The 17,838-nt window shown below is 31.2% G+C and overlaps 1 protein-coding gene across 1 annotated transcript; it reads left to right on the forward strand.

The window, feature by feature from the left end:
• Positions 1-1,879: 1,879 nt before the first annotated feature.
• Positions 1,880-13,427, forward strand: MED10 (mediator complex subunit 10). Its single transcript, XM_076499483.1, has 4 exons — positions 1,880-2,132; positions 5,550-5,633; positions 6,377-6,479; positions 10,598-13,427. Exons 1-4 carry the CDS (start codon positions 2,011-2,013, stop codon positions 10,694-10,696), a joined length of 408 nt encoding a protein of 135 aa, XP_076355598.1. The 5' UTR covers positions 1,880-2,010; the 3' UTR covers positions 10,697-13,427.
• The last annotated feature ends 4,411 nt before the right edge of the window (positions 13,428-17,838 follow it).

A 17,838-nucleotide genomic window follows, 5' to 3' on the forward strand; every position in this document is an offset into this window, starting at 1 on the left:
TTTAACTAGAAACAAAGAAGCTTAGCACTTAGCCACTACGAGTTCCAAACTCGATATTATAAATGCTTACAAGTTCCCAGATTTAAAAAAATGGTCCAAAATGAATACGAATATTTCGCTAGTTATATTACTTTGTCTAATTGATTTATAAAGTAAATGGAGTTAAATGTTATACACATTTTAGATCCCAAGCATTTAGAACAGATCCATGTATTTTATGTCTGTCAGTTTGTGTTTCTTGTTCACACTTTGATTTTGAACTTAATATGGCTCTTCATTTACAAGCTTGTCGCCAATCCATGTGCTGCATGCAGAATACAGTATAGAACATGATATACCTTTGTTTGAGGAACTATCCATTCTTTCGATTTTTGACTTCAGAAATTTACATTATTCCTATACTTAATCCAATTGCTGAGTTTGATCACTTATTTTACTATTTTACTTCAGTTGACGACTGATAATATCTGCTTAGAGTTCCAAATATTAAAACTAGAATAAACTAATTCCAAACCTTTGTTGTACTTGCCAGAAAAAGACGTCAACTGACAGACACTGGAGGACTTGGATTCTTGCAACACTACTTCCAACTTTTGGAAAGTTATGACTATCCGGTAAAAACTGATAAGAGAGGTGACGAGATAAAAAAGCAATGTTATTTTGAAGGAAAACAGTTTAGCAAGTATTCGTGTTAGGCTTACTAAGAATCAGAAAAACATTATTATATACAGAAAGGCCTAATTTTTTGTTGTTTTTTTTCCCCTGCAACATGTGGTAGTGCAGTTAAGTCTGCATATATTAATGTTTAAACCATATAAAGAAACTTAGGTACTCCAGATATGCACGAAAAGATCCAATGCCATAAAAGTGCAATTCTTGATAAATTATCTTTATCGAAAATCATGTATCGCAACGTTTACAAAATTCTGTCTAAAAAGAATTATAACTTGCTCTTCCCAAACGATATAAATTGAATTGATTGGCATTATTAGTGATTAACTTAGAAGCGCTAGTTTGGTTTGTTTTGAATTTCGCGCAGAGCTACACGAGGGCTATCTGCGACAGCCGTCCCTAATTTTGCAGTGTAAGACTGCAGTTTTGCATCACTAATGGATTTCTCAACTTCCTTAAAGAAATGAGATGGATAATGTAACAAGTGATGAGGAAATTTAGAATTTATGAAAATTTGATAGATAAAAATTAGCATTATTTTAATTTTTTTATAATAACAAAGAGTTAGCTTTCTGGCTTTCCTATATATATAGTCTATCAATTCAAAATTTGAGACGACTAGCACCAATAGCTTTTGAGTGGCTTTGCGCAAATATCAGGGAAAAAAATATATTATTCTCGATCTTTCTAGTTTGTTTGAGTTTGGTTTGAATTTTGCGCAAAGCTACACGAGGGCTACCTGCTCTAACCGTCCCTAATTTAGCAGTCTACGACTAGAGAGAAGGCAGCCAGTCATCATCACCCACCGCCAACTCTCGGGGTTACTCTTTTACCAACGAATAATGGGATAGAGCGTAACATTATAACGTCCTCATGGCTGAAAGAACGAGCATTTTGGTGCGACGGGGATTCGAACCCATGACCTTCGGATTACGCGTCGAGTGCCTTAATCACCTGGCCATGCCGGGCTGTTTATTTGGATGTGTCGTAATTGCCAAACAATTTGCTTTAACTTCACTTTATTGATTACTTATTTTAATATGTTAATATATATATACAAAGTATTTTATATCAAAGGAGAGTAGTTGTACGTAAATTCACGAAGTAGAATAGAAAGCTATTAGTTGACTGACATTAATTTTGCTAATATAACAGGGTTTTCTTTTTCTTTTTAAGAATTTGGAAAAGGTAAGATACATTTCGTATTTTTTGCCAGCAGGTGGCTTATATTACTTCTTGTAGAGGTTTAACGTACAAGTGAATAGTAAGTTTTCAAGATACTTAACAAGAAAAAAAAAGTTATTTTGTGCAAATATATATATTTTTTAATTTTATGAAATGTCTTCGCCTTTAGTGAACTTGGAAAGTAGTCTAGAAAAGTTTATCGAAAATGTGCGACAAATAGGTATCATAGTAGGTGATTTCCAACCTCAAGGCCAGACAGTTTTGAACCAAAAAATGTAGGTTTACTTTTAATTTTAGTTTGTTTTTACCGTAAGTTGTAACATTTAAGTGTGTCGTTGGTAGTATACCAATTGCAGAGTAAAGTTTCAAAACAGTAAGATTATCTGCTTAGAACTAGGTCATATGTGTCACATGTCTATTGATATAATCCACCCAACGCAACCAAACTAAAGGTACTTCTACTTCTAAGTTCTTGTACAACTAGAACTTAATAGAAGATTTAGTGGTTGTAGTAATGTTGTAGTTTGAGTACTAAAGAAGTTTTAATCAACTTACCATACTTCTAGCAACTGTTAGTGGGTTAACTCTAGTTTTTTATATGCAAACCTGATGATGACCGAAGAAGGTCGAAACCTTGTTCGCTCTTCTATGTAAAATATTTTCTCAACCCAAACGAGCCGTTTTTGCATATAAATTTCTCAACAAGTGGGTTTCTCGACATCACTAACTCTAGTTTTGTTTCATTGATGGAGAATGTATTTTACATATGATTATGAGAGGTTTCAGGTATGAACCTGAGTGCAGATACAAAAGTAGGATTACTGCAGAAAAAAACTGTTACCCAGCTAATAGTCATCCCACAGCTCATAACGTCTAAGATATTGCCTGAGGACAGGTCTTAATAATGAAAATGGAAAAATGTGGTTTTTTTGAAGTGTTAAAAAGTTTCTTATTAGAATTGCTATTAACTTAATCCATTAGTTCAGTTGGTAGAGCATCTTTTAACATGTGTGAAAGTCGTTAGTCAAGGAAGATGAAAAAGATTGTATTACCACAAAAGTATTAATAGTACACTTTAGATGTATTACAGTTACCCAACAGACAGTATCTCTGATTTACAGCACAATCAGTATATAAGATTGTTGCAAGCAAAATGCAGAAATATAATCTTCAGCCTGATCAGTTCATGGGATCAAAAGTTATACTGAACACAAAATTTGGTTGATTAGTGATTTTCCAAATTTTAATCAATTTTTTTATGAACACCTATTTAGATGGTATTTCATTAAAACTTGTATAAGGATTCCAAAAATGGTATATAAATGCTTTTTGAAAACAAAGTTGATAAATCTTTTGAAATTTAATCACTAAGTAGAATTCAAATATTAAAAAAATGTAATCACATGTATGGAAGAATTTGTGACTACTTCATTTATGTAAAATTACACAAAAATAATGTTCTTTGTTTGCTTTGAGAAAAATCAATCTTAAACTTACAATATTTAGAAAAATCTGCTATGTGTATTATGGTGAGTAGCAGTTAATTTTGTCTTGAGTAGATACTAAACTAGTTGATGCTGGATATGTAGCTACTTGGCTTTTTTATTACTAGTTAGGCTACTTGGAATATTGGTTTTCTCATATACAAAGAGACATTGATGTATTGGAAAATGTTTGGTGGATGGGTATTATGAAGATAGAAGGAAATAAAGGGCTCTTTTATGTTGATAGCTTAATATCTGTTAAATTAGTTTCTCTTCAGAAAAAAAAAGTGGTGGATAAAACAACATTGTATTTAAGGTTTTAGTATTATCTGAGAGATCTATAGGGTAAAGACTTTTTATTTTGTTTTACTTAATTCTGAACAACGTAATGAAAAACACAAGTTTGAGATATGGAAAAATACAAGCTAACGTTCCTTTAAGACAGTTTTATTTGACTAACAGAGTGATTGGCTTATGGATTGAGTTGCCTTCAGCAGTTATGGAGGCCTACACAAAACAAGAGTTTAATTGGGGAAATCGGTTATTTCCTAAAAAATAATTGGTGTGTTTTAATTGTTATTTTTCTCAAGGATGGGTGTTTCAGAACAGCATTAAAGGAACAGACATTCTTTTATTGTCATAAGGTATCAATTAATGAAAACACCAAGTTTTCAAGTATATAAATGTTGCTGAAAGAATGAAAATTACTATAGTTTATCTAAAGATAAAAACCAAAATATTGTTAAGGCTAAGTGATGATTTTAACTGTTTTATCACAAAGTTTCTTGACAATTGGAAAATTTCTGGCAACTAGAAATTAATCAATGTGTTCTCTTTATATTTTTTCAAGAAAGTAAGAGATGGATGTGGAAAACGACATTTACATATATAATTCTTTTAATTCAGTTATAAGTTGTTAGTAAAGTGTTGAAATCTCTTTGGTATTATCACAACTCATTTATATGATTAATACAAATGTTAGCATTTAGCTAACAAGACTTAGCACGATGGTAGAAAAGATTTTGTCTTTCCAACATCTTGTAGTTATTTGTGAAAGTTTTAGGTGAAGGCATCCCAGTTGGTGTTCTATACCTTATTTTTACATTTTATTAAGCTTTTTTAAGAAATCAGATTAATTAGTAAATTACATGATTGTGAAACTGTTGAAAAATTTAAAAAAGTAGATAGAAAATTGGCTCAGTGGTATTAAGCAAAGAGCTATGTTAAATGGACATTTTTTGAAATTGGAGAATTCGATACACATACTATAGATGTAATTTTATGTAATTTTCTTGTATAAAAAGTATTGTGAAATAAGAGGACTTGAATGTATTGGATTTATTTCTAGAAATTTTTCACATAAGAGAAAAGATGTTATCTTAACCACTTAAATGACTGATGAAACCTCATTTGAAGTACTCTGGGTTGTTTTATTTTCTTGTTTTTTGAAGTACATTAATATAATGGAAAAAGTGTAGAGAGAATACTTGTTTTAAGTGATTTTAAGTTATGAAAACATTTACCATTCATTAGAGAGGTCAAAGAATAATGTTCAAAGTTCAGAAATCAGTAATAGGTTTGCTCTCAGTGACTCAGCATGTAGACTCGCAATGCCAAAATCTAGTTTTCGATACCCATGGTGGACATGGCACAACTTATTGTGTAGCTCTACGCTTAACAACAACAAAATTAATAGGTTTAAACTTTAGAAGCCAAATTGCATACTTTGCATTTTAAGTCGAATTTATAAGCTTATTTAATAATTGGCCTGTGAGTTTTTGTATGATGCTACATTGAGTTACTACATGTATTTAATTATATGAAGAACTAGAGTTGTAACTTATACTTCATATATTGCTTGTTTGACATTGTGAGTAAGGGGAACCTAATGAACAAAATTATCTTTCTTTTACCTTGTTTCTCTTGTATTGTGTTTTTAATAGCTGTTTCTAATTTTATTCATATTGGTAAATTCAAGTGTTCTATCACTACTTTTTTAAACCAAGAATCATTCTACTTGCATTCTTGTATAACTTTCCCAACTATTAGAATTTTCTGCACATGAATAGAAGGGAAACCAGAATTAGAGACAATAAATGTGTACAAAACTTTAAGTATTTTACAAACGAGTAAGTAAACTTGAGTTACTTCTTGTTTTATACTCTCATTTTTTTGTTTTTTTATTGATCCATCATGTCTGTTTTACAGAAACCAAATGGTGACTTTAATGCAAGAAATTGACAAGTCAAAGTCCCATATTCAAGATATTCAAATACCTTTGGAAGTTTTTGAGTAAGTAATTTTTATATATTTTTAAACAAAATTTGATCACTCAAAAACATTCTGAACCCTAATTTAAATTTGAGTTTGTTAAATGAACTTTAGCACTCAGTCAGGAAATCCTAGTCCCATATGTCGTCTTTGTTACCTTGCAACACACACACAAACCCTTATACAAAAGTAAATTAATAGTATTTCAACTACATGTGTGTTTCGAATGCTGTTAATAATTTTTACTCACAACACCTTGAAACACCCAATCTTAATTGAAATGTCAGTTGATTATTTTAAATTTTGTTATTTTTCCAAAATAAAGTATAAATAAGTTTTCAATCTGTCAAAAAAAGTTAAAACTTTGAATGCTTAAAATCAATATGAAGGCTTTGTATACACATTTTCTTCAAAAATATATGTCTGTGAAATGCTTTTTTTTCACTTTGTTTTAAATATTTTTTGTCATACATTATCATTGTTACAATAACTAACAGAATTTGCTTGTAGCTTCATTATCATTATGTGAAATATTAGAAATCACAATGTGCTAAGCATTCCATATGTGTAATACAAGTAAATGTTTACTTCATATTTGCTTATTATGTAACACTTAGTAATCTTCAAATATAGATAACATGTTGCATTACCGTAACAGAATTATTTTTTCTGGATAGATGTGTCATTAAGATTAAATTATACAATATTTAACTTGGTTTGTATTTGATTAATTAATTGGCTTTATTATTTGTTAACTGTCATAGCTATATTGACCAAGGAAGAAATCCACAGTTTTTCACTAAGGACTGCATGGAAAAGGCATTAGCAAAAAATGAACAAGTGAAAGGAAAAATTGATATATATAGGGTAAGTTCTATATAGAAGTTTGTGTATTATTTATTTCACCACATTTATTTTTTATATTTTCCCTTAAAATGCATTATGGATCAACAGGTTTTTGGTCTATATTTTATATATTATAACAAACTATTAACTGAGGTGAAATTTATATTGAGTGTGTAAGATAAAATCATAACATACCAGCTGTGATAATGAAATTCCTCTTCAAATGTCTCCTAACATGTGATGTATCTGCAGTAACTCAAGGATATAAAAATGTCCTAAGAATGTTTATATTCACCATGAGTCCTAGAAAGTTACTGCACACTGTATGTGAGCCTCCAGATGGATTTTGGAGAGTGTTTCCATATTTTTTTCACCAAGAAAGCTGCTGGCTGATGCATGAAAGAATGTACAGATTCCATTCCTTAAGCAAGTCCCAGGTTTGTGTTCTATGGGGTTAAGCAGAGAATGTGTCACCCAGTGTTCTCTCACAAGTTTCTTTGTCAGGGTAGTCAGTGATAATGTGCACAAGCTGGTGATGAACGTTATTGTATGTTTGAATAAAATCAGGTCCAGTGGTAGAAACAAGAGGTCTAATAATGGCTTTTTAGGTTTTCATCTATACAACTTACATTACAGAAAACACCACTCTTAATATTGTACAGGTTAGTGCATCTGTCACAGCTGATATTTTAAATATTTGATGATAATATTTAAATTTTTTGATAGCAAAACAATAATGGTTACACAACCAAAATTGCTTTAAAAGCAAAATTTACTTGGTCTCTAGTCTCATTTTATGTACGAATAAGCTCTATATAGAGGCTGTGTGTGCATCATTAGCCTTTGCAAAGAACATAAAGCAGTTTTAGTGAATACCTATATTACACTCATTCAAGGCATACTCCAATATACTTGATGAATTTTTGGATTTTAAATTTCCACCTGCCTTTATGCAGTTTAATAGTTTCTTTTCAGTAGAACCTATATAACCATGCTGTAAACTATGACAAGTAAATTTATAAACAAGATATGGGGACTTTAGTGAAGGAATATTAACCTTAAGTATAGAAACATTTTATAATCAATAGGCTTAAAAACACGTCTCAGTTGTACTCAAGGATATATCCTACAAACTATTTCACACGTGATGTTTTATATTCAAAGAATATTTACCAATATATGGCAAAGGATGTTTAGAAATTCTATGTATAAATGTTTTTTTTTAAACTTGTAAGTATTCAATCAATGATATCTCAGAGAAAAGCCATTTTGCATAAGAATTCTGTGATATTACCAAATTTTTATGCAAGAAGTTGTAAGAACGTGAAATTTTGTAGGCATGATGAAGTGAAATTTTAACTAAATTTGAAGTTCTACTTAGATTCTATTTTGACTACCAGTAATACTTTGAGTTACAACTTTGCAGCTTGTGAAATGTATGCCAGTAAGTTAATGATATCTTAATTTATTTTATCCAGTATAAATATGTGAAGAGAATAAATGTAAAATATCCAGTCCTTTTTATTATTATGAGTTTGTATAACAATAAATTTTAACTTGAAATAGTTCAAAGTGTATTCTCTTCTTTTATTATGTAACATGAATATATGGTTGATTTAGACACCTATTCTCAACCTTTCTGCATTTTTCTGGTTTAAATACTTATATCAGTCATTGTTATGGGTAGCAGTGTACATAATCACCTTGGTATAAAATGGTGAGAGATTAGTACCCAAAATGTTGAATAAAACTAATTATTAAAATAAAAATATACATGTAACTAATTTATACTGAAGACTTGGGGGTTCATAAAACTTACTGCCATGTATTTTTATAATACAGTGAATATTTTTAATTAATTTGTTCATTAACATAAATGTAGGAAGTTACTTGATTCCTCAAGCATGCTTTTATTATCCTTATAGCAAACTACAATGTCATGGTTCTCATGGTGAAGTCAGTACTCTATCATAATATTATTCTAACTACTGATATGTAACTTATTCAGTTTGCAGTTATATTTGAGCTTTATGTTCTTTTAAGATATATTTTGCATTTTCTATGAATGCAGTTATATTTGAGCTTTATGTTCTTGGTTGTTTCTTTTTCTCAAATGTGGTGATTTTATGTCCTGTTTTTAACTTTCTTATTCAGTTTGCAGTTATATTTGAGCTTTATGTTCTTGGTTGTTTCTTTTTCTCAAATGTGGTGATTTTATGTCCTGTTTTTAACTTTCTTATTCAGTTTCATTTATTGTTTTTTTCTCCTGTCCTTTTAACTTTCTTATTCAGTTTGCAGTTATATTTGAGCTTTATGTTCTTGGTTGTTTCTTTTTCTCAAATGTGGTGATTTTATGTCCTGTTTTCATGGTGCTTGTTGAATTACCAGTGTTTCTTTATTCTTCAAAATTCAGACAAACAGAATAGTGGATTTTTTGTATCTTTATCTATTTGATGGTATTCCAACCATCCTTTATTGTTTTATTTTGTGATCAATAAATTCTATGCAATTTCAAGTTGGTTAATGGTTCTCAAAATGCTTTCCTGAAATTACTCTTTTATTGAATTATGTGTTCTTGTTCTTTTCATAATTTATTTCAATCTTATTTACTAATTGTATCTTGAAGAAAATTTATCTTTGCCATTAACTGACACTGGTTTAGCATGACAACTCTGCCTTTAAGTTCAACTTTATTTACATGGAACCCTAGAAAGATACAGAATTCATGTGTGCAAGTAGTGGAAAGATCTTTAAATTAGGAAAATTAAAATTTTATTTGTTTGTGATGATTTTTATTAACACTTTTGCTTGCTTGTTGTTCACATGTGAGTGACATGGTTTTACAGTAATGTACAATGTCACTCACATCTGACTGATGCACAGTATGTTGTTATATCCATGTCACCCAAATGTGATTCACAGTACTTTAAGTTTCTAAGTGGATATGATTCATGAGGGTTATTATTAAGCTTGTATTATGGTTTTAAAATGTTTATGCAGAAAAATACTAACTTGTATACACATGTAGATTTATAGATCCTTGTTCTAAATAATTTTTTATTTCTTAACTGAGTTGTTTACTACAAAAATAATGTATGTCTCTTGTTAGAACAAAATCAATGTGACATGATCCTGGAAGTAAATAGACTTTCTTAGAGGTTCATGTCTACTCATTTTTCGAAATTAACACAAAACACATACCTAATAACTCTAAATCTGTCAAAAATTACTATTCTGTATAAAAAAGTGAAGTTGGGCCAAAGTGAAATTCCACAAATATGTTGAGAAAGCCTGTTGTATGCAGTCTTGTGGAAACAAAAGCTACAAGATATTCTTAGCACAGGAATATTTGGTTCTATTTCTTTTCAGTTTTGTGTGTACCTGTGCTTACAGTTCTGTTATACCAGTTTAGTTATCATTTCGTCTCAGTGAGGGACTTAACAAAACTAAAACTTAATTTTTATCTTGCTCTTAAGTTTTCAACAGTGAACTGACACACTTGACTGTTCATAATACATAAAGAAAAAGCAGTTCAACTTTTAAAGTCAGTCTGTAAAATTAAGTATACTTACAGAAACAGAAAAAAGAGTGAAATTTTGTTTTCATAATACTGAACTATGAGAGTTTAAACATGGGGAGACCCAACACATAATGAGAACACTAAAAAATTACACAATTTTCATGCAGCTAAAGAACAACTATTGGTGAAGAATTACAAGGCATAGATTATCTTCCTATTGTGTTTTTATTATATATCTTCTATAAGACTTGTTTATTCATCATTTTAACAGTCTTTGCTGTTGCGAGTCCTTGTGTTCTGGTAATATTCATTTCTTCTAAGCTGAATCTCTTTGTACATAATGGTTAACTGATACTGAATTATGATACTGGAATTTTTCTGTCTTTAATATTATATAGTGAAATATAAAATAAACCTTCAAGCATGTCTCATCTCACTTACTTTCAAAAAAGTTTAATTGTGCAATGTCTAAGAATTTCTTAATATATACATATTTAACTGTTAGTTATCTTTCATAAAAATTGTATTGAATTCAAGGTGGAGGCTGTCTTTGGTACATTGTATGTTTTGTTTTGTACAGTGATATTAAGATTGTAAATATTTTAATTATCTTTTTCAGAGATTCAAAGCTTTACTTTTAGTGGAACTCAGCAAAATATTTCCAAATGAAATGGCAAAATATCGAGCTATTCGAGGTGATGAAAGACCTTCTTCTTAAACTGAAGACTCCTTTTTTTAATCTTCATTAATTAAAAAGCATTCAATGAATATAAGGCTTTGTAGTCTTGTTTGCATAATTTAGCTGTAAATATACCAAAAGTATGATTGAATTGCTAATATATTTTACAAAAGTAAAAAGTCAATACTCTTTATTTTGGAGTATATTTATTCACAAAGGAAAAATAACTTTTAAACAAAGCTCTTCACTGTAAAATTTATAAGTGACTGTTTATTGGGTTAGTTTTTGTAATGGTTGCATTATTTGTAGAAAGAGTAATTTCCTGAAATGTGTATATTTTCTTAATAGTGAGAGTTTTTGTTAGAATGAGTGTCATGACTTCAATCTATACAAATCAATCTGAGTTATATCCCATAACAGGTTTATTGTATGTCACCCATCCCTTAAAATGGTTTAACCATGGGTCCAATTTAATAATAAATTTCAGTATGATCATATCTTACTTTGATAGCCATTCTAGAATAAAGCTTTAGAAATTGAGTTTGTGGTCTGGTCCTGACAACTATTTTTTTTTAAATATTCTTTCAAGTGGCCATATCATTTTTGCTTGAAGCTAATAAAAGAAAGTTGGATTAAGCATGGTAGAGTTTACATTAAATTAAGCATAAGTCCTGTTTGTCATTCCTTTGAAGCTCTAATTAGGTAGTGACTTTTCTCAATGTGATTTTAATCTAATACTTACATACCTGACTAGTAATAAAATATATACCAAAACATGTGATCTTATTTCACTATTTTGTACTGTGATACTGGATGTTGTGAAGAGTAGCCCCAGCCCATGGCTCCTGTGGCAAGTACAATTCCTTTAAATTATAGCCAGTTGAGTTTTACCTAGAATGAAAGAACTCTCTGTCGTTAGATAGCTTTTCCTTATGAAGAAAAGTAGGATTTCAACAGACTGGAAAAATGTGTATTTTGTCAAGGTAAAGGGAAAAGACTAAAAAAGCAAGACTATGAAACAGTACTCCTAAAGGTGTCTGCATAGTTTGGATATCTGTAGTGATGAAGATTTGAAAAAGCATTTGCTGTCTGATTTTAAGAATCTTCTTGAGTATCAGACTAAGTGGCATAAAAACTGATAGTCATCATCTACAAGTCAGAAGACAGTCCTATTAAGTTACAAATGTCTGATTCTTCTGCACCTGTTCCAAGCCAAATTATGCAGAAAAATGATCTAAATGGCATACTTTCTTGAGTTGTGGAGAGTAAGAGAAGAAACTATCAGGTAGGAGGAAAATTATGAAACTTGAAGACCAATGCAATGATGAAGTTTTAAAGCTATGCCTCAGTAATTAAAACATAAGCTTATAAAGGAAAATACCATAAATCTTGTTATCAGACTAGATCATCTTCAACACAATGTGAAATTTAAGAAACACAAAACAGACTGCAACAAAGCCATTTTTACATTGCTGCTGTCCTGTTTTACCAGAACCATAACTATGAATAAAGAAAATAGTGTAACAGATAGTTACTGCCAAGTTCTATATATTCTTGGAGTTTACAATCGGGGTTGCAAGTCCAGTGGAGTGAATTAATGTTTTTTGCAGCATTACTGGTAAGTGTTTTTATGTATGAAGTAAAAACAAAAAATGAACTTATCGTTACCAATTGTAGTATTGCAAGAAGAGCTGTTCAATCTTTAACAGAGATAACTGCTAACACAGTCCTGAAAATTGATACACAAGTTCATGACAATGAAGACAAGTACTATTCTCTCTAGAGATATGCTTAATCTTACTTTGGAGATTTAAGGTGTAGCAGGTTTACAGAATTTTTTCAGTAAACCATTTCTGACAGTATAAACATCTATACTACAAGAGTTAAAACAAACACAACTGTGAAAAAAAAAATGTTCACAAAGTTATGTGGGTGTCAAACAGTTGGTTTTCCATGTATGACAGTAGGTGGCTATTCAAGTAGGTACACAAGCTTTGTTGATGAGTAGGAGACTTAAAAGTTACGAAGGTCAATCAGCCTGTGAATAAGAGACTGGTGTATGTTGTGCTTTGTTCCAAACTGTAGTTTATGCCTTATATGCACTAATTATGGAAATGATGTATATTTTGTTTGAATCTTCAACTGTTTATTTTCTGTACTGCAGAACAGTTAATTATAACTATTTTAAGAAAACATTACATTCTTTTGATGAGTTGCAACTTTATTACCAGGGTTAGAAGCAAATACATTTTTATGCAAGTAGTATCAGCATAATTGAAATATTGGAATAACAAACTTTGAAGTGAGTAAAATTTAATATTAAAATACCAAAGTTTTCATATTAAAATATTTTCAAGTAGTTCTGTTTTCAAAAAATAACATTAACAGTTGTTTTTCTGCCTTTAGTTAAAGCATTGTTTCTTTTAAAGTCTGCTTTGTTTTAATTTTTGGCTTGCAAGTACTGTTTGAAAATATATGCAATGTATTAATTAACTATGTAAATACTTCTTTGGCATCCATGAAGTATCATGAAGGTATGGAACGTGCTTTGCAAACCAAACATGAAACTAAAGTAATTTACAAATGTATAATATTGTAATGCTTTATTTAAGTTACTAGTAATTTCTTTCTGTAAATATGTGCTGTACATCTGTAGCTGCCAATATACTTTTATCAAAATACATGTATTCTAAGAATTAAAAAAATCTATTATTCTTTTCATTCAGTCCTACAATGATATGCTTATTAATAAAGTGGTACAGGTTTTTAACCTCTTTGGTTCTGAATATTTTTATATAATTATGTCCAAACTTCTCAGTAATAATTACTCTTGACCATACATGCTGTTCAGCAACTTCTGATAAATCTAGTTTTGTTTGTTTTTCTCAACACAAAAGATCAGTAGTTCTTTTACAGTAAGCATAAATCTCAGAATTTTGAGAAAACCTTTAACCCTCTCTAAATAGGCTTCATTGGTTCAACCAACCTTGCAACTACGGAGTAATTATAAAATTATAGATACTATAATTTTCAATTTAGAGTATCTCCATGAAATTTGGCATTTAGTACGAGTCTTTTGCAGTAAAATTATTTTTATTAAGTATGGTTCACTAAAGATTTTTCTCTGAACTCTTAAGTGTAAAGTGATTTTAATATTTCATTTGCATAACCTCTAAACCTTTTAAATGAATATAAGAAATTTTTTCTGTAAAATTTTGAATTTTGTCTTATTCTATATATCTTAACACCATATGGATTTAGATCCTTTAAACAATCTTGTAACACCATAAAAAACAAAATTAATTTCTTTGAAGCCTGACCACAGATTGTAACAATGTATCCTGAACACCCTTAGGTTTATAAAGTTTGTTATCATGTAATTGTATTGTTTCAATGCTTTAAGAACTTTGACTACTCAACCTGTGTAGCAAGCTTGAAATCACCCAGTAAGTACATAACTTGGGTTGCAGTATTGGATTATGTAATGCTCAAGCTTTTTGCATGAATACCTTGTAAAGAATACTTTTTATATAACTTCAGTGTCTAATTTCTACATTTTAGTCACTTTTATGGCAATTAATAAGAATATAAAACACTAAAAATGTTTTACTTATTTGTGGGTTTTACAGTTGAAGACGCATGTTCATAAAAGTTCTATGTTTTACTAAATCTTTTATTTGAAATGGTTAGTTTAAAACACAAAATATGTACAATAATCATTATCATATAAATTTTTTTAACTGAGCTATCATTATTAAAAATAATTACCTTATCTGTGAGCTGAATTTGATGATAGCGACTTTAACTGTTTTCTAAAGGATGAGTTAGCATTATATGTAAATCAGTAAATTATAACCTATTGGCTATAAGTAACTCAATAGTAAACACATCAGAAAAAATTGACATTTTTGATAGATACTGTGTGATAGGAAAGTATGGCATGCAAGTTGAGACTTTCTTGTTTATATCTCAGTAAAACAGGGTTATTGGAAGCTATATATTTAGATTACTTTATATCAATAATGATCATTAAGTAAGGATTGTGATTTAAAAAAATGGTAGCCAAAAAAATCACCCCTTCAAAACAACCTTTAAAATGTCTTAACATTAACAATTATTATTTTACAGAACTGGTTGAGCAAAACTGAAGCTTTTTGTACTTATAATTCTACCTCAATCACTATATTCAAGTTTATGGACTGAATCATAATAGAATCTGGAATACTAGGCTGTATGTATGTATATATCTATAATCATTTAATACATTTCTGTTCCTAGTGTGTTATATATAGTCATAATAGATTAATGCTTGTTGTGATAGCACCCAAAAAACATTGAGAATATCTCACCTATCAAACAAACTTCAAAACACCAAAGTTAAAAAACTTGACCATCAATGAAAATCAAAACAGTGGTGCAGAGGTGAAATGTTGTAGCCTTAAACACTCACCTCCACACCATTGTTTAGATTTTCCATGATGGTCAGCTTGTTTAACTTTGGCATTTTGCTTGATAGATAGGATATCTCCAGTGCATTTCGGACACTATTACCACAAGCTTTAATTCATTATAGCCAGATGGCAAACCAGGAATAGAAATGCATTAAATTATTATTTAATAGTGCTGATTTAAAATGCCTATTAGCAATAATTGTAATTGATAATTATTGAGCTATTTATCTGTATATAACACACAATGCACTACTTTGAGCATATAATAAGATTAGAGGGTAGGTTGGTAAGGATTCTGGTAAGTAATAAAATCAAATTGAGTACATGAACATCCCACACTTGGTATTACTGGAGGAAAAAGTATAACTAAGAAAAAGGAAACAAGTAAATATAATGTTATTAGATTTTATAAAAACACATTGGGATCAATATATATCCAACCTAGCTAGTTATAATAATATAGCAAGTTTTAATGCTACAAAAGTATTGAAACAAAGTTAAAACTGAATTACTTACAAATATATCTAAATTTTGCTGAGACTAACATAGTGATTTGCCACTGAGATAAAATTCCCATAGCTGGGCAGTCTTGGGAGAGTCTCCCCAGGGTCAGTTAACTGGTCCACTTGGATTAAGGATCAACCGAATACCAGTGTTGGACTTTTCAACAGGCATTGTGACTGATGCTGGTGTTTGGGTATAGTGCTCACAAAACCCTGGTATTGCTGCAATGTCCTTGTTTGGCATTTTAGTGCATCTCCTCATAGGGCTTCATGGTGGATGGGGTCAGTAGGCACTGAAATGTATTGCCTTATTATAAATATCCCCATTCATGAAGAAACAAATTATTGGAAAACAATCATGCATGGACAACTCTGTTGTGCAGTCACCATCACAATCAGATTTTGTACATCAATTTCTAATAATGCATTCCATATCCAAAAAAATCCTTAGGGAGGATGTCTCTGTTTTGTTTTTTTTATTCAAAAAGTATTAGAAGAGCTTGATGGCTCCCCCAAATCAATAAAGAAGTTGTGCTCCGAGACATTTTGGTGGAAACATCTTCACCAATACATACCAAATTCCTCTTGAAATTGAAGGCCATTGGAGATATACTCATTGAGGTTACTTCCCATGCCACTTTGAATTCTTCCAGAGGAGTTATAGTTGAGAGAGATTTCCAAGTTGGGCATCCTTGCTGGTTTCTTCAGCCAATGCATTTTTGCAGTGTATTGAATATTCACTCACAAAGATGGAATTATGATGCCTAATAATGTTCTGATATTGACATTTACATCACCACATCCTCTTGCCACAGTCAAAACAGGTTATCTGAATTGTAAGGTACAACTATACATTCTCAACCCTCTTATATGTTTCCAGTGTCAACAGTTCGGTCACCCAAAGACATCATGTTGTGGTTCTTTAATGTGTTCATTGTGGTGGCAAAGCCCACAATGCCCGAGTGTGAATTGGAACCACACTGTTAACTGTAATGGTTCACACACCTCTTACTGTATTTCTTGCCCTAAGTGGGTGGAGGAGAAAGAGATGCATCACTTGAAGACTATAAACAAAAGTTCCTATCCAGAGGCTTTGAAGTTATTGTCCCCCACTCCATCTCAGGCATATACTCATGCACTCTGTTCCACTGCCACAATGGAAGTGCAGACAAATCTCTCTGTGCCTCCAGCCGAGTCCTTTGCAAAGCATCTGAAGAGTCTTTTGCCCTTCAAGGTTAAAAGAGTTGATGAATCTACATCTACTTCCATCTCTGTCCTCACCACTCCTTCCAGTTGTTGTCCAGGTCCATTTCCTTTGACTTCAACTTTGGGCATTTCCATGAGTCCATCTTCTTCTGCAATCCTGAGATGCAAAACAATTATTCTTTCATGCCCTCAGTAACTAGAGTCTTCATCCACAGAGAGACTTGCCTTATTCAACATAGGGGAGGATCCATGGAGGTCAATAGATCTCCATCCAATGAAGAAAAATAAAGTGGTAAAAACAGAAGGGTTCCCTATCCCATTTTCCTCCAATTAAATAAAAATGGCCACTTTGATACAGTGGAACTATCAGGGTTTTCATTTGAATATAGATGACATTAAGGATTTTATTGAATCTGACTATCCTGTGTCTCTCTCTCCTTACAGTAAACATTCCTAAACCTGCTGATGCAGTCACCCTTCAGCAGTTTTCTTTGTACAGAAATGGCAGATTGTATGATAGACTAGTACTGGTTGATCAGCATGTGCTCACCCTGTCATTACCAGATACACCCTTGGAAGCTGAAGTCATCTGTCTTTCCTTGAGTCCTACCATCACCATTTGTTCTCTCTACTTGGCTTCTGAAGAAATCTATGATCAGTAAGACCTTGATGCTCTGACATAATCTCCTCTGGGATGGTGCTGATATTGATGGGAAGGGTTGTTCCACAGAGCACCTGCTCTCAGATCAAAACCTTTCTCTCTTCAATACTGATTCTTATACTTACTTACATGCACCTCGCCAGTCTTTTACTGCTATTGATTTCACTATTTGCTCCCCTTCACTTTTTTCTTACTTTTCTTGGAAGGTTGACCATGACCCATGGAACAGTGATCATTTTCCTATCATTTTGTGAGTAGACTGGCCATTGAAGTTGGACCAGGCCATCTGGTCCTCTTTCACTGCTTTCTCAGAACTTGATCCTGCCATTGTCTGTAAGTCATTGGAAGCAATGACTGACT

Source organism: Tachypleus tridentatus, chromosome 1 (assembly GCF_004210375.1).
Source record: "Tachypleus tridentatus isolate NWPU-2018 chromosome 1, ASM421037v1, whole genome shotgun sequence".
Taxonomy (NCBI): Eukaryota; Metazoa; Arthropoda; class Merostomata; order Xiphosura; family Limulidae; genus Tachypleus; species Tachypleus tridentatus.